General features: G+C 43.8%; 1 protein-coding gene and 1 long non-coding RNA gene across 2 annotated transcripts; one reads left to right on the forward strand and one right to left on the reverse strand.

Annotated features, from left to right (window-relative positions):
• Positions 1-5,622: 5,622 nt before the first annotated feature.
• Positions 5,623-15,117, reverse strand: LOC125438697. The gene is made up of 3 exons (XR_007245385.1): positions 14,839-15,117; positions 11,207-11,318; positions 5,623-5,677 (listed from the first exon to the last, which is right to left on the reverse strand). It is a non-coding gene; the product is annotated as an uncharacterized LOC125438697 (long non-coding RNA).
• On the forward strand, positions 11,474-18,530 carry LOC125438695 (serpin B10-like). The gene is made up of 5 exons (XM_048507139.1): positions 11,474-11,575; positions 12,719-12,846; positions 15,197-15,339; positions 15,760-15,927; positions 17,854-18,530. The coding sequence occupies exons 2-5, from the start codon at positions 12,762-12,764 to the stop codon at positions 18,256-18,258; spliced, it is 801 nt and encodes a 266-aa protein (XP_048363096.1). The 5' UTR covers positions 11,474-11,575; positions 12,719-12,761; the 3' UTR covers positions 18,259-18,530.
• Positions 18,531-20,513: the final 1,983 nt, after the last annotated feature.

A 20,513-nucleotide genomic window follows, 5' to 3' on the forward strand; every position in this document is an offset into this window, starting at 1 on the left:
TACTGTTATTAAGAAGTTTTTTAAATGAAGCAGAAATACACAATAAGAACTAACTGTTAGAAGCAAACTACGCAGTAGCATGAACCTAATAATTTATCCAAGTAACTTTGTGAATTATTTAGTGCAGCGCAAATCTATGGCCAGGAAAACACTAGAATGCAGAAAGTTGAAATTGTCCAGATTCTCCCCAATAAGAGTGATTCAGTGAAGCAGAGCTAACTAAACAAAATCCTCCGAAGAACCAACTCCACAGAGCTCCTCCCACACCACACCTGCTATAGAACTAAATGCTGAGTGAAAACCTTAGTGCACAACTTCTATGTTCTGAATCTGAGTCATAGTTTCTTTGAAAGTTGTTGCGACAGGTTATTTGAAATTCAAAGGGTGCATCCTTGTTAGGACTGAGGAGTGCCACCTGAAACTTAATAGTACCTAGTCATAGTTGAAAAAAAGGGTGCAGGGTAGAACGTGGAACGGAGGCATGTTGCCAGCCTGTTACCTAGCAACGGCTGAATAAATATTTACATTGCTTCTAAGAAAGTGGAGCTTGCAACACATAATTGCAACTGGAATTGAAAACTATTGCAGGGGGTAGGTTTGACTGAACAGATACTCCGGCGTAGCTAAAGCTTAGTCCAATATGTATTTACAAGTCAAGATTAGACATTTTTACACCATTATATACCCTGGTACAATGATATACAATTACTTTATGGTACAACCCTTCTTTGTTATTCCCTAGTCACAGTGGTCCATTGCCCATGGAATGCTTATCTCAAGGCTGTCCTCTGGACAATGGGCTTGCGGAAGGCTTTCCTGGTGTTTCAATGTTTACACACAAGGAGGCAGCCCAGTGCCTACCCTGCAGCTGCTTGCTGAAGCCTCAAATGGCTGCTGGTCACTCCGGTTCTCTTAACTCTGCCTGTCAGCAACTTTAAAGGCACAGATCTCATCATATGTGGGAGTTTCAACACTAGAGCTGATATTCTCCCCCTTCCCCTCCATACACACGCACGCACACTCTCTCTCGCTGCTGCTACTGCAAAAGAAGTGAAGAGAGAGGCTTGTCTTACAGTTTTAAAAGTCCTCCTGATCATCAGAAGGACAAAAGCAAAGCAGGGGAGATGGAGTGGAGCCCTGCCTATGCTGTACTTCACAAAAGCCCTCTCTGTTGTTATTTTAGATGGCTGGTTGTGGGTGAAGGGAACGTGTCTGGGGCAAAGCTGTGCTGACTGGCAAATCTCCCTGCTCTGGCGGTGAAGCAAAATTAAAATCATGCCAGAAGTAGTCTCGCTTGCCGCGGGGAGAATGAAAAGTGAAAAAAGAGTTTGAAGAAATACATCCATATAAGAAATCTTGCTGTGACAGACATTCACCCCCACCATGCAGCAAACACGTTGTGTGTCATTGGCCAGTTTGATGTTTCTCCATAAGCCATGGCATTGTCCCACCTTTAGCTTCAACCATCTCTAAACTTTGGGAAATCATTCTGGGTGGATTTTCTTGATTCTACGAAAAGCTTCACCTGCTGATTCTACCTCATCGGGCTTCTGCTAAAGATACTAGAGAAGGCCAGGATGGCGAAATGGATTCTTCTGGCTAGCTCAGGGGTAGGGAACCTTTAACACTCGAAGAGCCATTTGGACCCGTTTTCCACGGGAAAAGAAAACACTTGGAGCCGCAAATAATTTTTGACAGTTAAAATAAAGATAACACTATATATATATATAGGGTTTTTTTTACCTTTTACTCCGCTCATTCTGAGAAGCGCTGGATGCGCCCACCCTGCTGCCTGCAGGGCGGGCAAGGATGAAGCCGGCGGCTCGGGAAGCCGGCGGCTCGGGAAGCCGGCAGCTCGGGAAAGTGCCTGCCCCACTCCAACGGGGCGGGCGAGAGGGGAAGCCCACGGTGCGGGCGAGAGGGGAAGCCCACGGAGAGGGGAAGCCCACGACCGCAGGCAGTTGGAGCGCCTGCCCTGCTGCCTGCAGGGTGGGCAAGGATGGGGCCGGCGGCTCGGCTCGTGGAGCCATAGTGCAAGTGCAGAAGAGCCGCATGTGGCTCTCGAGCCGCAGGTTCCCTACCCCTGGTCTAGCTGGACATCAGGATCTGGCAGGCTCAGATAATCCGTGCTCTAACATCTCACCTCACTCGGGATCTCAAATTTCCTATGAGTTGCTGTGACGATAAAATGCAGCCCCAGATGGATTAATTAATTAATTCAGAGTGCGCTTTGTATATTTTATATTGTGCGCCTGAAGTCAATCAACATGAGCTGGCCATGATCCACAGTTCACCATTCGATTCCTTTGGTAACATGTTATCCTGGGAAACATTCATCTTATGGACACAGATTTGCATGGAAGATTTCAGCCTTCACATTGAATGGACAAAATGAATGACACATTTGTGGGATTTCCTGGTTTTCACAGAAGAAGTTTCTTCCAGGGCTTTTACTCAAATCCTCGGTGATTCGCTCTGCAGCAATGCTTGTGACCTTACAGATATTGTACTTTAATTATTACACCCCTTTTAGGTCATGCTCTTTTCTCACGCTTCAATCTTTCCACGGAGACGCTGCTTTGAGACAAAAGTGTATTGCAACATATAGCTTGAGGAACTAGGAAAGTAGCCGTAGGAGTAGTAAGAAATCCTATATAAACAGTCAGCCTTCCTTTTGGATTTATAGAAGGGAGCAGAGAGTGCCTGTGTGTGTAGCTGGATCCAACAAGGTATGTAAACTTTTGTTTCTTTACTTTGATGTTGGGTTATGTTATGAAACTGAATTTAATTCATCTCCTTAAGAATAGTGATGGCCGCACATTGTTCTAGTTACTAGTATAAATGATATGAGGCAAAGAAATGTAGCTTATGGTCTATTCCCACACAAGCTTACTCAGAAGTAAGATCCGCTGAGGTCAGCAGTGCTTATTCCTGAGAACATGTGCATTTATATGTATTTACTCATTTGCTCAAGTTTTTCTTTTGAATGGGGAGCACAGTGGTTAAAAATCATTCTCTCTGTCTTTGTTTCACCCTTACAACCACCACCATGCGAGGTCAGTCAGGCTGAGAGAATGTGACTAGCGCAAGGATACCCCGGGTATCCCCATGACAAAGCTAGCATTTGAACCTGGATCTCCCTGCTCCTACCGTGTTTCCCCAAATATAAGACAGTATCTTATATTAAATTTTGCTCCCAAAGATGCACTATGTCTTATTTTAAGGGGATGTCTTATTTTTCTGTGTTCTGTTTGTTGGGCATGCTTCCAAACAAAAACTGTGCTATGTCTTACTTTCGGGGGATGCCTTATAATTTGCACTTCAGCAAAACCTCTACTATGTCTTATTTTTTGGGGATGTCTTATATTCGGGGAAACAGGGTAGTCCAACACTCTAACCCATAGGTGTCAAACTCGCGGCCCTCCAGATGTTATGGACTACAGTTCCCATCATCCCCTGCCAGCATCATGCTGGCAGAGTATGATGGGAACTGTAGTCCATAACATCTGGAGGGCTGCGAGTTTGACACCTGTGCTCTAACCAGTGGTGGGATTCAGCAGGTTTGCACCACTTCGGCAGAACCGGTTGTTAAAATGCTGCTTGTAAACAACCAGTTGTTAAATTGCTTCAATCCCACCACCGGAACCGGTTGTTAGATTATTTGAATCCCACTACTGACTCTAACCACTACGCCACGCTTGCTTGCAGCCCTGCTATGGTTAACTTCCACAAAATTACTTTTTGTGGCATCAGAAATCAAAGAAAATCGTATCTTCTATGTTCGTTTGGTTAACATGTGATGAATTTCACATGATTTTTGGATGAGTAGCTCTGAATGAAGCTTACTCAAGCAGGCATTTGTGTAATTTCAAAGTTTGTCGCTAAAGACAGCAATTGTGATTTTTAGCTATCATGAATCAAAGCACTTGCCAACGTCCCCTGCTTTTTAAATGTCTGAAGGAACATAATATACATGGACTGCTGAGGCTAATTTGAGGCCCTTTCTGCACAACACTAAGGCCCCTTCCGCACACGCAAAATAATGCGTTTTCAAACCACTTTCACAACTGTTTGCAAGTGGATTTTGCCATTCCGCACAGCTTCAAAGAGCACTGAAACCAGTTTGAAAGTGCATTATTCTGCATGTGCAGAATGAGCCAAATAGAATGTTTTCAGGCAGGAAATAAAACGCTTCCTTCATAGATTTTTTAGCCCAAGACCTTTTAATTTCCTTCCTGAAAACATTTTATTTACATGCTGTCACTGGTAATTCTTTTTTGAAAATGCTTTCACTTGCTGCTCAATCTTTTTAAAGGGTTTGCCATGCCTTTCCATAGTCTTTGGACGTCCTCGTCAGTGCCATTGTCTGAGCTCTCGCCAGCTGTCTTGCACTGTATTTCTGTCAGTTTTTTTTTTTAAATTCAGAGGGGCCTTAGCACGACCCCCAGAGAACAGCAGCTCAAGGCTTTGAAGCTTCGTAGCTATGAATCTAAGAAGTTTTATTTAAATGGAACAACCACAAAATGGCATCCGGGAAGCATCCGGGAAGAGTTCCGCAGGGCCTGTAAGACTGAGCTATTCCACCGGGCCTTTGGGGAGACCAGCTGCTGATGTGGGTGCCCAAAACATTCTGAGAAACACTCTGAGGCCCACTGTCCCTCTTTCTAAGAAGAGTTTTAATAGCTGGATGCCATCTATTTTAAATCTGAATTAGTTTTGATAATTGAATGCTGCATTTTAAGTCTTAATTTAACTTTGTATTTTGTTTTTATGGTTTGTTGATGTTGTACACCGCCCTGAGCCCTTCGGGGGAGGGCGGTATAAAAATGAAATAATAAATAAATAAAATAAAATAAAATAAAATAAATTTTTGAGGGACAAACTGGGAGTTTTGAAAACATTTGCAAAACATTTGGAAAAATGTTTTCAGGGGCTTGTGCGGAAAGGGGCCAGGCTTGGCCCTGTATCCTACTAAGGTTGGAGACTATCTAGGAAGGAAACTTGCTAGCAGGGAAGGAAACTAGACTTCTACTGGGAGATGGTGATGGTTGTTTGAAGATTCTTCTTTGACAATATCTTGTGCCTTCAAGAATTGTTAGTCATGGAAAACCCTGGTCTGGATGGCCCATGTTAGCCCAATCTTAGAAGGTCCGCAAGATCAGCCCGTCAGTAAGTGGATGGGAGACCACGAAGTAAGATAACAGGGTCTCTATGCAGAGGTAGGCAATGGCAAAACACTTCTAAACGATTGAAAGACCCATACTGAGGTCGCCATAAGTTGTCTGCAACTTGATGCCCCCCCCCCCCCGAAAAAGAGATGTGGAAAAGTTCTCTAGATAACCCTTTTCTCAGCATGGAGATATTGTCTGGGTTGTTTTTAGCAAGTGTAACCTCTATCTGTGGGTTCTGTGGGGCAGAACTTGGAATGAGTTTGCAACAACAAATTTAAAAAACAAAATGGTTTACTTTCTTAACATATAACATATAACATCAACATTTAACATCACACTTCAGGTTGCATTTTCAAGTCCTTCTATTTACAGTCTACTGATACTGCCAAGTCCAATTCTTCTTTGCAAGTGGGTTGGCTCCTGAAGACTCCAAGGGCTTGATGAACAGGATTCAACACGATAAAGGTTTCCAGGAGAACTCTCACCCATTACAAACATAAAAAACCCTGAAACAATAAACTCCAACATTTACAACATAGCAAAAAATAAACTACCTTCCCACTAGTTCCCAACAACATTGCAGTTACCTTAACAAGGTGTTACGGGCTTATACAATTCAAGGTCCGAGTCTGGTAGCCTTGTCTCCTCCAAACTACATGAGCTCTGCAGCCTTCTGCTGCTTTGAGTCTCCACCCCTTTCTGGGTCAACTCATTCTGAGCATGGGGGTTTCACAAGCAGCCATGAAAGATGACATCAGGAGAAAAACAGCACCATTTAAACAATAGCATTTGGGGAAAGGCAAACTAGAAATGGGGCTAGAATAGGTAAAGTGGATTTTGACCAACAGAAATCCAGCAAGAGTCAGCATTGTGCAATGTTAACCATATAGTATGTGAGCAGCCCACAGTGCCATCCCAAACAGAGCTGCACCCTTCTAAGTCCACTGAGGTCAGCAGGCTTAAAAGGGAGTGACTCTGCTTGGGAGGGTAGTGTTAGTTGGGTGCCACTCAAGTATTAATTAGCAGAGAGTCTAGTGAGGAGAAAGGCAAGGATAAACTTGGCAGAAAAAAAAGTCCTTGGGACCAGGAAGGTGATCTGTGGAATCATGGTGACAAGAAACCTCTTTCTTTTGCAGCAGTTTTTCCAAGGCAGCCAAACCCTCCTGCTTAAGTCCCATTAAAGAAAAGTTTCTCAGGGACTGATTGACATAGGTGAACCTCAGGACCTATTGTGTGCTGCGGAGGAGTGCCGGAAGCATCACCGTTGTCCATGAATCATGGTCTTGCTTTGACTGATTGGACAAACAAAGGGTGGATTATTCTTAAGTTTATTGGAGGAAAGTGCTGTCAAGTCACAACCGATGTATGGCAACCCCGGAGGGTTTTCAAGGCAGGAGATAAACAGAGGTGGTTTGTCATTACTTGCCTCTGCCTAGCAACCCTGGCCTTCCTTGCTAATCGCCTATCCAAGTACTAGCCAGTTTAGCTTCTGAGATCTGATGAGATTGGGCTAGCCTCGGCCAGCCATGTCGAAGCACAATTTATGCCGTAATAGTTGATTAGAAAGCAAGACGCTGAGGAAGGAAACCTGTGCACTAAGTATGCTAAGTATTGAGAGCTAGCATGGTGTCATGGTAAAGAGTGGTGGACTCTAAGCTGGAGAACTGGGTTGACTCCCCCACTCCTCCACATGAGCAGTGGACTCTAATCTGGTGGACCAGGTTTGTTTCCCTGCTCCGACACATGAAGCCTGTTGGCTGACCTTGGACTAGTCAGAGTTCTCTCTCTCTCGCAATACTCTCAGCCCTGCCTACCTCCCAAGTTGTCTGTTGTGGGAAGGGGAAGGTGATTGGACGCCATTTTGAGATTCCTTAACAGTAGAGAAGCAGGCTATTATTTAATTATTTAATTATTTAATTATTATTTAATTGTATTAACTGCTGTTTATATGGAGTTTTAGTGAGTTTTATTGATTATTAACTGGATGGAGCTATGTTATTTGTTTACTATGTATTTTGGATGATTTGCTCCTTTATTTGATACTGTATGAATTTTATGCTGTACACCACCTGGAGCCCTTCGGGAATGGGGCCGTATAGAAATCCAAGAGATAGATAGATAGATAGATAGATAGATAGATAGATAGATAGATAGATAGATAGATAGATAGATAGATAGATAGATAGATAGATAGATAGATAGATAGATAGATAGATAGATAGATAGATAGATAGATCATGGATAGATCATGGATGGATGGATGGATGGATGGATGGATGGATGGATGGATGGATGGATGGATGGATGGATGGATGGATATATATATATATAAAAAAACACTCTTCAAAAGTTTGGGAAAGAGAGATTCTGCTAACATTTTGAAGGACGTGCTTGGCTATTCGCACCTTCTCATATAATGAAGGAACAATCATTTGTGCAATGTTGTTTTTATCTAGGCCATCAGCTGTGGACTTGCACAATGCATGTTCTTGCACATGGTTCTGAAGACATGTTTACCTCTAAAGACCTGTCTACTCATTTGCAAGAGCACCCAGTCTGCATTGCGCAAGTTAAAAGCGGATGGCACACTGTCTAGTTAAAAGCTGTTATCTTTGGGGAGCTGAAAACATGCTTTAAATATCCCGCTCCAGAGATGGTGTGTCATGACGAAGGGCTTTTCGGACAGGAAGATAATTTAAACCACACTGGTAATCTCTAATGGCACCAAATGCTTACAAGACAGACAATGGTTCCTGTGGTTCAGGCACTCGATTGTTCCAAAGAGTTTCCGGTTGCCTACATCAGAATTGTTTTTTGAGCGTCTTTGACAGAAGAAAGGCTGGAACACAGTCACCAATGAACTCATGTCAAATGAAATTTCTTCCTCTCTCTACCAGCTCTAAACAATAATGGAGGCTCTAAGCATGGCAAATACGGGGTTTGCCCTTGACTTTTTCAAGCATGTGTGCCAGATTCAAAATGACAAGAATGTCTTATTTTCACCTTGGAGTATTTCTACTGTCATGGCTGCGGTGTATCTTGGGGCCAGAGGCTCTACTGCCGAGCAGATAGCAGAGGTAAATTTGAACTCTTAATTTAATCGCTTTAAGAAATTGCTTGTGCTAATGTGCAAAACAATTGCTGATGACCTATACTGTTACCTATAAGGGAGTCTTATTTTGTTAATCTGTGAGCAGACAGGAACTATTTCTAGTTTTTCTAATTCCCAAGAGTAAAGCACGTGTCCCCCCCCCCCCCCCCGCCCCATAAGTGGCAAACGGTGCTTGACCCTTAGAGAGATGTACTTAGTCAGTTTGCAAAGGACCTTCGGACAAACAGCTTTGTAGAAAGCCAGTGTTATCTTAGTCTGACCTTGAGCCATGCTGATTAAGAAACCTGACTTCATTAAGCAAGCTAGTAGCAAACAAAAAGAAAGAGTATTGTCGAAGGCTTTCACGGCCAGAATCACTGGGGTGCTGTGTGGTTTCGCCTGCATCTGTGGCTGGCATCTTCAGAGGATCTGATAGTAGGAAAGGAAAGCAAGTGGAGTATATATACCTGTGAGTAAAGGTCAATAGGTCAGGGCATCTGAATAGGATCCTCTGAAGATGCCAGCCACAGATGCAGGCGAAACGTCAGGAGAGAATGCTGCTAGAACACAGCCATACAGCCCGGAAACCACACAGCACCCCAAAAAGAAAGAGGTTAGGTGAGGGTGATTCTTTGTATCCAGGTCTCTCAAAACCTACCTTTGTTTCAGCATGGTTGGGATATCCACTTGTTTTCCAGGAAAAGGCGGGAATTACTGCCCTTGTGAAAATTTCTTCAGACATGTGCTGAAGCACATAATCTAATATGCCAATAAAGGCTTTCTTCTTCTTCTAGTGAAGCACAAGGTGTAATACCTTAACATGTGGTGTCTGTTTAAGGTTACCTCCGTTTTTGATAGGTTGTGAGACCAGTCGACTTGGTCAGCCCAACACAGCGGTGGCGAACCTATGGCACGAGTGCCAGAGGTGGAACTCAGAGCCCTTTCTGTGGGCACGCGTGCACAGAGTTCATCATGTGGGGGGGGGCGTAAAATCACCCCCCCCACATACATCTAGGCTGGCCTAGGCACGATCCTTTACCTGGGAGTAAGCTCAGTTGCTGGTAATGGGGCTTGCTTCTGAGTAAACCCTCCCAGGGTCATGATTCACCCATTCAAAGGGTTGCATGGTTGCTTCACCAAGCTTACTCCTGAGTAACGCGCACCTCGGAGCCAGCCATTTTTTCTAAACTGAAACCTCAGTATTCAGGTTAAATTGCCGTGTTGGCACTTTGTGATAAATAAGTGGGTTCTGGGTTGCAATTTGGGCGCTCGGTCTCGAAAAGGTTCGCCACCACTGGCCTAACACATTTACTTGTATCCATTCTAATTGCAGGTGTTTCATTTTAAGAAAGCTGGAAGAACAGGGGGCAGGAGGACCATCACACGACAAGCATATTCCAACATGGAGGAGCTTCTGTATAACCCCTGCATCTCTATCCAGAAGGTATCTTTTTTAAAAAAATTAAATGTCTCTGAAATGTATGCAAACGTGCCTTGTTTTTAAAACAGGTTTGAAAAAGCTGGCGTTCGTCTCTGATTCTGACTTTCTCACATTTTCCAAAGAGCAAGACTTGCATGTGCCCTCATCTACATACAGTTTTTCCACTGACAATTTAACAGGCATGCCGGTCAAACAAGCTCAGAGGAGATCGTTATTGTGCTGTTGTGTGAAGCGCTGTCCCTTTTTGGTTTTCAGTTGCAAAAGTGTATATGGTTGGTCCAGTGATGTGCTGTATGCTGCCAGATCTTCTGCTGGCTCTTTCATACTCAGAAGTCAACTGCATTGATTTTAAGAGTCTTAGAAGCTTTCCCCACTACAGAAGGGAGCTAAGGTCGACTCGGTTCCCTTCAGTGGAGGGCGATTCCAGGCTGTCCCCACAGCAACTGAGTTGGCCCCCTGGAACCGAGCTAAGTGGGCAGGATCATCTTGGTGCCTGTTTAGCTCCTCGATCGTGATTGGTGCTTGTGACGGCAGGAAACGGGAGCGTTCTTTTTTTTTTTTACAGTTTTTACAGTTTACAGTTACATGTGCTTTCTGCCCGCCACGACTCTCCCGTTCTGTGCATGCCACAAAAGCGGCTCGTGATTGGTTGAACGGATGAGGTGTTGTTTCAATGCTTCCCCGCTTCGAATGGTATCGACCTTGTTCCAGCAGAAAAGTGTAGTTCATAACTGCGACAAGGATGTCGCAGTTCTGGGGGGGTGGGAACTGAGACAAAACAATGTTGAGCTCGGTGGCAGTAGGGCAGGGGTAGGGAACCTGCGGCTCTCCAGATGTTCAGGAACTACAATTCCCATCAGCCCCTACCAGCATGGCCAATTGGCCATGCTGACGAAAACTTTGATAGGGTAGCAGTTCCTGAACATCTGGAAAACGATTCTACAGTAAAGGGATTCACTGAGGCGAACCTAGGTAGAAACCAGTTCAACTCTGTCAGTGGGGAAAGCCCCTTACTCTGAGTACATTTATGTACAGGGTTGCAAATTCTTGCATGGTCTGTTGATCAACCTTTCTTTGGTGATGGTTGCCAATCTGTACGATCAGTTACAAAAGTTTAGCTAGTATTCTGTTGAAAATTTGGATAAAAGTCATGACACTAAAAGTACCCCTCCCCATTAAAATGATGGAGGGTGCACTAATATCTTACAGCCAGTAGAAATAGGACATAGACATCAGAAGCCAAATACCAGTGGTCAACTACAGATTTCAATAGAAATTAAGCGTAACTAAAAAGTTGGGTCCTTCTGAAATAAGATGGGTTCAAACACTTTTAATTTTCTGTTTCTAAGTTGAATCCATCATGTGCTGAATAGCCATTGAGGACTACTGATTTCGACCTCTGAGTATAGGGTTTTGTGGGGGGTGGGGGAGTATATTAGAAACTTCTAATACAATCTATTCCCAAATAAAGTCTTATGATATCAGGAGAATTGTTCTTACTACCTTGTTGCTGGAAATGGCAGGATAAGAGGTTTTCTCACAGGTGCATCTGTTTGCACGGAGCCTCTAAGATTGAAGATGGCTGACCTTGTACTTTTTGACTAGGAAGTGATGGCTACATAAACAAAGGAGGAAAAGTAAGAGAAAATGTAGGATAAAACAAAATGCAATAAAGAGCAATTGTATACACATGGTCAACAATTCTGATTAAATGTGAATTTCAATAAATGCTGCATTTCTTTTCTTTTTTAAAGACACCTCTCAATATAACCAACAATATCCATTCAGGATTCCAGGCGCTTAGCCAGGAAATCAACCAGCCTTCTAAAAACATCCTGCTAAGAAGTATTAATCAACTATCTGGCAGATCAACGCTGTAAAGCGGAGCTTTAGTTTTATTGCTGAAAATGTGAACCAAATCCACTAGCCGAACAGGTTCTGTGAGTTTGCTAGAAATGCATGCAAGGGATTGGGGAAAGGCCTTGGAATTCGGCTTCCTGTTGCCTCTAGTGTGTTGAAGCCATGTGATCTTAAGTGCTAACCCACCTACCTAAAAAAAATTATGTTTGTTAGGCAAAAGGCTGATATTTCCAAGTAAGCACCTTCATCATCCCAACTACAGAAACAAAATAATTTTAAGCTCATCATAAGTACAAAGCAAATGGTGGTGCTAAAATCCCATTCATTCATTCATTCATTCATTCATTCATTCATTCATTCATTCATTCAGTCAGTCAGTCAGTCAGTCAGTCAGTCAGTCAGTCAGTCAGTCAGTCATGTTTATTGTTTCTGGCCATAGGCTGTTACAATTGCCTGTGAAAGTATAAAATTAAAAACACACAATTTAGGAATCAAAATCATGCATCTTAAATAATGCGACAATCTTACAAAATCAAATAAATATCCAAATCAGGCTGCACTCTTTGCAACTACTTTGACCCTTAGTGGCTGGAGCAAAAAGTGAGACAGAGCAAAAAGTGAGACGTTATAAGCAATAGAAGATACCTTTTCAGATAACAGCATAACCAATTTATCAGCAAGGCTACCACTGCTTAGGTGCAATTTGTCCTGCATGTAAGGGACTATTCAGAACTATCTGTGGGTGTTTGGGAGGGGTGTCTTGAATGCTGATTTGCAACCAAGGATGTTGATGCTCCTTGATGTTCAAAGAAGGTTGGGTCCTTAGCCATTCTCCTAATGCAGTGGTGGCAAACCTTTGGTACTGCAGATGTTATGGACTACAATTCTCATCAGCCCCTGCCAGCATGGCCAATTGAGGTTCGCCACCATGGTCCTAATGCCTCTTCCACAAATTCAAAGGTTCGCCACCACGGTCCTAATGCCTCTTCCACAAATTCAAATTCTTCTCCAAACCTACTATTGGCTCTTGTAGGGAAAATGCACAGGTGCAGGCAGGAAACATCTATCTTTCTATAAGAGCCAATCGTAGCACGAATTGGTATCAATTTAACCATTTCATTTGAAATCATATCAGTTTAACAATTTCATTTGTTTCTCCCTTCAGGAATTCTTACAGTCAGTCAAGAAATATTACAACATGGAACCACAAACTGTGGATTTTCAGAACGCTTCAGATGAAGTCAGAAAAGAAATTAATTCCTGGGTAGAGAATCAGACAGAAGGTGAGCTCAAAATAGCTGTTCTGTCATTCTAAATCCTTCTCTAGTTTGGTTGTGGTGGGTTTTCTGGGCTGTGTGGCCGTGGTCTGGTGAATCTTGTTCCTAATGTTTCGCCTGCATCTGTGGCTGGCATCTTCAGAGGTGTACCACAGAGGGAAGTCTGTTACACACTGTGTCCAGTCTTCTCACTGGAGACAGTGTGTAACAGACTTTCCTCTGTGATACACCTCTGAAGATGCCAGCCAAATGCAAGCTGCTTTGGAACAGATCCTGAACCCATGACCACACAGCCTGGCTCCACCACAACTCAATGAATCCAACCCGTGAAAGTCTTTGACAATATTTCTCTAGTTACTTTTCTTGCCTTTTAAAACATTGGTGTATTCTATGTTTAAACATGTATGTGAGCATTTGTATGACATTCAACCTCCTTTCTTGGAGAAAAAAGTTGCCCTATAATGAGCAAGACCATTTGTCCACTTAAGGCAGTATTTTCTACTCCAGACAACTGTCATTTCTTCACCTGCTACCTGAGATTCTTTAACTGTAGACTATAGAGATTTAATCTGGGACCTTCTGTATGCAAGGTTTGTGCTACATGAGTCACGTCTTTACTGATAGCCATTTCTGAGATCTTTTGATCGTGCTCAGTTGTAGGTTGATCCTGATCTAGGTGCCAAAAAATGTGAAGTGGAAAAGAACGCACTGAATTCCCACTATATTGATGAGTCGTGTTTGTATAAAAACACACATCAGTATCAAAAGAAACTTATAAGCACAAATTCACCAGCTTAATTCAATAGGACTGGTTTAATGCATATTGTTCCATACATTTATAGTGCATGCTGTGATGATCTGTTTAGCATCATCAGGGTGTTATGGCAATTTATAAACTAACAGAGCAGGGGGAAAAAGGAATCCCTTAAGGAATGAACAATACACAGACAAAAGAGAAGGAAGAAGCAAGTGTAAATGAGAATGAATACACAAAATGCAGCGAATCATATGCAGTGGTACAATGTCTAGTTATGACATCCCCTTACATTTAACAATGTTGACAAACTGGTAATTTGTTCACTTGTTGACAAACTGGTGATTTGTTCGCTAAGAGCAAATGACCTGCATTCACAACAAGGTTTAGAGGCTGCTGTATAAGATGATGTATTTGTTGTTCATATTACAGTTGTTTTAAGTACAGAGATGGCAACCAAGATGGTTAAAGGGCGGAAGCAGCTTTCCAGTGAAGGAAGGCTGAAGAGTCTGGGTCTTCTCAGTTTAGAAAAAAGGTGACTAAGGTCGATTCCGCGCTTGCGTTATTGACCTATAAGTCTTATTCTGCGTTCAACCTAAGTGCTCGCAAGCATTGTCCACCAGGATCGGCGTGGTTTTGTACTCAGCTTCACCCCCGATGTAGCGTTCCAATTTCCGACTCCAGTTTGGGAACTACTACTTTTCAGGAACCAGCTCGAACTGGCTTCGACTTCCGGTAAGTCGCGAGATCTCTGGTGCCAGGAGGTCCCCTATTCAGCCAATCACAGCTGAGTGTTTGGGGCATGTATACAGCTGGCCATTAATCAAAAGCGCCACCCGTGGCCCACTCCATTCCTGTGGCAGTTTTTTTTTATAGCGTGTGTGGGGATAGGATGGAACATACGGCCGTGAGAACGGTAGCCAATCCGGAGCGAAGCCAGCGAAGAGGGCACAGGATGATTCAGCCCTCAAAGCTGGGATGCAAGCTGGTTGCAGTGGGGAACAACAACGGCTTTGACTTAGGTCAGTACCCTTCTCAGGGAACTGGGTCGAACCTATTTTACTCATGTGAGGAATCGCCCTAAGAGGGGCATTTATAGCTGTTTATACTGATCAAAGTAAACCTTTGCATTCCAGTGCCAGAAGGAAACATCAGGGAAGGCCTCTCAGCCTTTGTTCCCTGTAGTTGATATAATTGGTTGACCATTGTATGACGCAGGATTCTGGACTAGATGAACCACTGACCTGATCCAGCAGGGCTCTTCTTATATTCTGATTTTCTCAAATTCTCTTTTGGAAAGCTTCCTATGTGGACCAAAATATTGTATTTATTGCATATTTACCAATGTTGAGGAGACAACTGCAGGTGACCATGAACAGAGTTTCCTTTATAGCAAGAGAAAATGTGACCTTTAGATAACTCAGAGAATGGAAGTATTTTGGGGAAGGAAGTATGAGGAAGATAGGACAAGACCACAGAGTTCTTACAACTATGAACACATTTTGCAGAACTGGTAACCTCTAAATCCATTGCTATTTTTTTAAAAAAGAAATGAAATGAAAAACAGCTGCAGAAACATAACTTTCCCCTCTCCCTTAAAAGGTAAAATCCAGAATCTGTTGAAGGAGGAATCCATAAATTCACTTACCCGACTGATTTTGGTGAATGCACTTTACTTCAAAGGAGACTGGTCAAAGACATTTAACAAGGATGACACAACCGAACAGCCATTCAGACTGAACAAGGTACAGATCTGCTTAATACTGAACTAACAAATACTGTTTCCCCGAATATAAGACATCCCCTGAAAATAAGACGTAGTAGAGGTTTTGCTGAAGTGCGAAATATAAGGCATCCCCCAAAAGTAAGACGTAGCAAAGTTTTTGTTTGGAAGCATGCCCGATGAACAGAACGCAGAAAAATAAGACATCCCCTGAAAATAAGACATAGCGCATCTTTGGGAGCAAAAATTAATATAAGACACTGTCTTATTTTCGGGGAAACATGGTAGCAGTCAGATTCTTAGTCAATTAGCATGTCTGTGATGGCACAGATGGACTGTTTTGCTCAGAGGAATATAAACAAAGGTCTCTACCTCAATGCACAAGATAATATTTTGTTGTCTTCGAGATTTAGTATTAAATGTTACATTTGTCCTCTTGCAGAACACAAGTAAGCCCATAAAGATGATGTTCCAGCATGGAAAATTTAACTGGAACTACATTACAGAAGTCCAGACTCATATTCTTGAACTCCCATATGGCAATAAAGACCTCAGCATGTTTATACTACTCCCAAATGACATCAGCGACAACACCACTGGCCTGGAAATGGTAAGGAAAAGAAAACTGTTCATGCGAATTTTGTCAATTTTGCTTTTGCTTTTTAACTCAGATATTCAACGGATTTTGCTTTCTTTGAGTACAGCAGAAGCAGCAGGGCTACATGGAAAGACGTATGCAGATATGTCCAGTGGTGGGATCCAAATATTTTAGTAACAGGTTCCCACGGTGGTGGGATTCAAACTGTGGCGTAGCGCCAATGGGGCTGGGCGGGGCATGACAGGGGCGTGGTCAGGCATTCCGGGGGGTGCGCGGGCATTCCTGGGCATGGCTTTGTGGCAAGGGCGCAGCTGCGGCGCGGAATCATAGGCGGGAAAGCGAATGCCGCGCGAGGCGCCCAGGCTGCCGCATGCCGCGTGCACACCTGCTGGGCTGCTTGCCCAAGTTCTGCCATTGTGCTGAGAGGAGGGTAACTCAAAGACCAAAAAAATCGGTGGCGAATCACTCACCAGTGGCCCCTCGGCACACAGGCAATTAGTAACCTACTCTCGGGAACCTGTGAGAACCTGCTGGATCCCATCTCTGGATATGTCTAGTTAAATTGAAATTGACTCTTGGTATTTTTTCAACCAGTAAAAGATTTTCTGACAAATGTCATGCTGTGTGAAGTCATATAAAATTAAGAGTGGGAAAGTTATATCTTACTTCATCATTTTACACACACACGCTGAAAGAAAAACTAATCCAGTAAGTCAAAGGCTTTCACGGACAGAATCACTAGAGTGTTGTGGGTTTTCCCGGTTATATGGCCGTGTTCCAGCAGCATTTTCTTCTGATGTTTCACATGACTCCAGCCACAGATGCAGGCGAAACGTCAGGAGAAAATTCTACTTGAACACAGCCATGTAACTCGGAAAACGCACAACACTCCAATAATCCAGCAAGGTTTAAAGCAGAGGAGTCAAACATACAGCCTGGGGGTTGGAACCAGCCCTCCGAGGGAGCTTATCAGGCCTGTGAACCAGCTGAGGCAACCCTCGCCACCCCACTTGCTCCTGGTCTGAGTGAGGAGAGGGATTGCCCCAGCTGGCTCACAGGCCTGATAAGCCCCTTCAAGGCACCCACCTCACCTCACCTTGGTACTGTTCTGGAGCCAACTGAGGGAACTGCCGCCACCCCCACCCCAACCAAGGGCATAGCCAGTGATAGGATCCAAAAATTTTAGTGGTGGGATCCAAACAGTGGTGTAGCGCCAATGGGACTGGGCGGGGCACGATGGGGGCATGGCCGGGCATTCTGGGGGCAGAGCATTCCGGTGGCTGACTGTGGCGGACGAGGGCGCAACCTTCGCGCTCGTCCTTAGGCTGGAAAGCGAATGCCGCACGAGGCGCGAGCTGCCACGCCCGCCGGTGCACCTCCTGCTAGACTGCTTCAAGTTCTGCGCGCTACTGCTGAGAGGAGGGGTGTAACTAAGGCAAAAATCACGTGGGCAAAATCGCTAATCACTAGTAACCCCCTCTCGGCACACAAAAATAATTAGTAGCCTACTCTTGGGAACCTGTGAGAACCTGCTGGATCCCACCTCTGGGCATAGCCCAACCCAGTCACATTTAGGTCATATCCGGTCCTTGTAACAAATGAATTCAACATCCCTGGTTTAGAAGATTCATCAAGTACTACATATTTGGTTATATCTGGATAATCTTTCTACAGCTTTAGAGGTGATGGACAAGGATGCCATCTATAGATGTGAGAATGGAAGTTGGGTATGATTGGCAGGTTTCATAATAATTAGGAGTGTGTGCGTTTACACTGTAGATGTGGCAATCAAGAGTGGCTAATTTGGACCTGAGGGTAGAAAATACATGTTCTGAGCTAAGCAGACTTGCACCCAACTTGGATTCATTTGACAGAGCTGCATACCTTTTGTACTGATCATTTGCCAATTTCTTTCTCGCTTTCTTTAAACAACTGCAGCTAGAAAGAGAATTGACTGCTGAGTCTTTATCCAAGTGGACAAGCCCAGAAGAAATGGAGGAAACCAACATACGGGTGTATCTTCCTAGGTTCCAATTGGAAGACAGCTATGAGTTAAAATCCACTTTGAACCAGCTGGGGGTAACACACGCCTTTGATGCCGGTCAAAGCGACTTCAGCGGGATGTCTGACAAAGACAATCTGGTTCTGTCTCAGTTTTTCCACAAGTGCTTTGTTGACATTAATGAAGAAGGTACCGAAGCTGCAGCGTCAAGCGTCGCCGATGTAGCCAGCCGAAGCCAAGGGGATGCAGTTCTGTTTGCTGCAGAACACCCTTTTCTCTTCTTTATCAGGCACAACATAACTAAGAGCATTCTCTTCATGGGGAAGTTCTGTTCCCCCTAAGCTATTGCAACTGCATTAGCAGGCGGGAAGGAACTTGCTGCAACAGGAAGACACCATAGTCCGGCCACCACACTTTCCTGTGTTTTGAGGGAACAGAACAGTAAATGTTCACCAAAAGTCAACTTCTGTTGTAGAAACGACCAAAGCACATGTTGGCTGACCTAGAGTTTTTGCAGGGTCACATTTCCCACTCTACAGCTCTATCGATGGTAATATTTAGTGCAAATATAAACTGGAGCATTCAGGAAAAAAAACAACGGATTTTGTCGAAGGCTTTCACGGCCGGAATCACTTGGGTGCTGTGTGGTTTCCGGGCTGTATGGCCGTGTTCTAGCAGCATTCTCTCCTGACGTTTCGCCTGCATCTGTGGCTGGCATCTTCAGAGGATCCTCTGAAGATGCCAGCCACAGATGCAGGCGAAACGTCAGGAGAGAATGCTGCTAGAACACGGCCATACAGCCCAGAAACCACACAGCACCCAAACAACGGATTTTTCGTAAAAATAAAAAGTAGTCCAAGGAAATCAGCCAAGCTACCACATTGTTCTACTAACCCTGTGTGTTGTGTCCAGCAACATAAACGTTGACTTATTATAGTTCCATTGTGTGAATTTTTTGTTTCATGCTCCAGTGGACAAAATACTGCATGAAAGAACAAAGAATGTGCCTGCAGTTCTCCTGGTTTTTTTCTTAAAAAGACTTCTCGGGAATTTGCAGAAATGTAGAGTTTGGTTGCTTTATGTTTTACCTCTGCAGGTTGATATTTTGCATAATACTGTCTTATTTATTTGACTGCTGCCTAGATATTTCGTATAGTTTTGATGGTCTGAACAAGTTTTTGAATTGTACTGCTTTTGTTACAAAGATTTATTTATGTTACTGCTTGAAATATTTTAAGTCTGTGTGTCTGAGTATTTTGTTGAGAAGTCATATATCCAAATCCAAACTGAAAATAAATGGACAAAACCTGTGTCTGGTCTGTTGTGTTTCCAGTCCTATTTATCCCCATTCAGGTCTCTGCGGTGGCTTTAAATGCTTTGCAGTATTGTGTCTTGCTGCAAAAGCCAATCCCAAGGAAAAACCTGTTGGCAACACTGGATCTTTCTAGAATGTAATAGCATTTTGAGCAGTGCCAGATTTTCCTAAAGGTTTGGCAGGCCGAAGCCTAGGGCCTCAAAATCTAGGGGGTCTCTGGCCAAAGTGTGTAATATTTTTGACACTGTCAAAGGCCTTTCTTACACATGCTGTCATAATACACTGTAGCCTCTTAACAACCCTTCAATGATTTTCTTTGCAGAGTACTGAGAGCACCTCACATTGGGCCTTTCCCCACTTACCTTAAGTCCAACACTACTCTCCGAAAGTAGCGCGGGGTCCTCCTGCACTCCCCACTGCATCCCTGGCGCTCTTTTAAACGGCACCTTGTGATGACCCCGCACAGAGCGCGGGGTCGTGGGGACCCCCAGGTGCGCACCAGAGATGCCGCGTGCTGAGAGCAGCACGCGGCAAAGGGAGGATTAAGGTCAGTGGGGAAAGGCCCATATTGACCTATTCCACTCTTTGTCACGGAATCTGGAATATCAAGGAATCTAGAATATCATTATTGAAACCAAAGCATGGATCCTAATGATAAAATACCTACTTAAAATGTACTAGAGACCATTGACAGCAGATCTTATTTCACATTTTTTTTACTGACAATTATGTTTCACAATGGCCTAAAATTAGAAGTATCGGAATCTCCCTTGAATCGCTACAGGACTGTGAAGAACAGTTTATCCGAAACAAATCCAAGAAAGATTGACCACGAGCAGAGGCGTGGCTAGGAAAAATGGGGCCCGGGGCAAAATCTGAGTTTTCTGCCCCCCTTCCCCTGCATGGGCGGCCGCCCTCCCCCACCAAGACCACACAACGATTTTTTGTACCAGGTCATCTCAAAGTCACCATCACATTATAGAACATGACCCACCTCACAAATCTGAACACAGCAATGGTCCATGCCACACTAGCCCTGACCACTATCTGCTTAGGCCTGACTAGTATCTGGGATACCAGAGTGATGACACAGAGGAAAGCAATGGCAAACCACGTCTGAATATCTCTTACTTTGAAAACCCTACAGAGGCGCCATAAGTCAGGTGTGACTTGACCGCAGTAGAAAGAGAGAGCACATCGAAATATAGTTTCCAAATTTTATGGTTTTCATAGTCATTATACAGTTTAAAAGTGTTAGATTTGCTACCCAAACAAGAAAGC

This window comes from Sphaerodactylus townsendi, linkage group LG09 (genome assembly GCF_021028975.2).
Source record: "Sphaerodactylus townsendi isolate TG3544 linkage group LG09, MPM_Stown_v2.3, whole genome shotgun sequence".
Lineage (NCBI taxonomy): Eukaryota > Metazoa > Chordata > Lepidosauria > Squamata > Sphaerodactylidae > Sphaerodactylus > Sphaerodactylus townsendi.

Excerpts from the sequence above, each read along its gene's own strand:
- LOC125438695 (XM_048507139.1), top strand. The coding sequence starts at position 12,762 with ATGGAACCACAAACTGTGGATTTTCAGAACGCTTCAGATGAAGTCAGA. Across the intron at positions 12,847-15,196 it reads GGTAGAGAATCAGACAGAAG|GTAAAATCCAGAATCTGTTG; the intron begins GTGAGCTCAAAA and ends CTCCCTTAAAAG. Across the intron at positions 15,928-17,853 it reads ACACCACTGGCCTGGAAATG|CTAGAAAGAGAATTGACTGC; the intron begins GTAAGGAAAAGA and ends AAACAACTGCAG.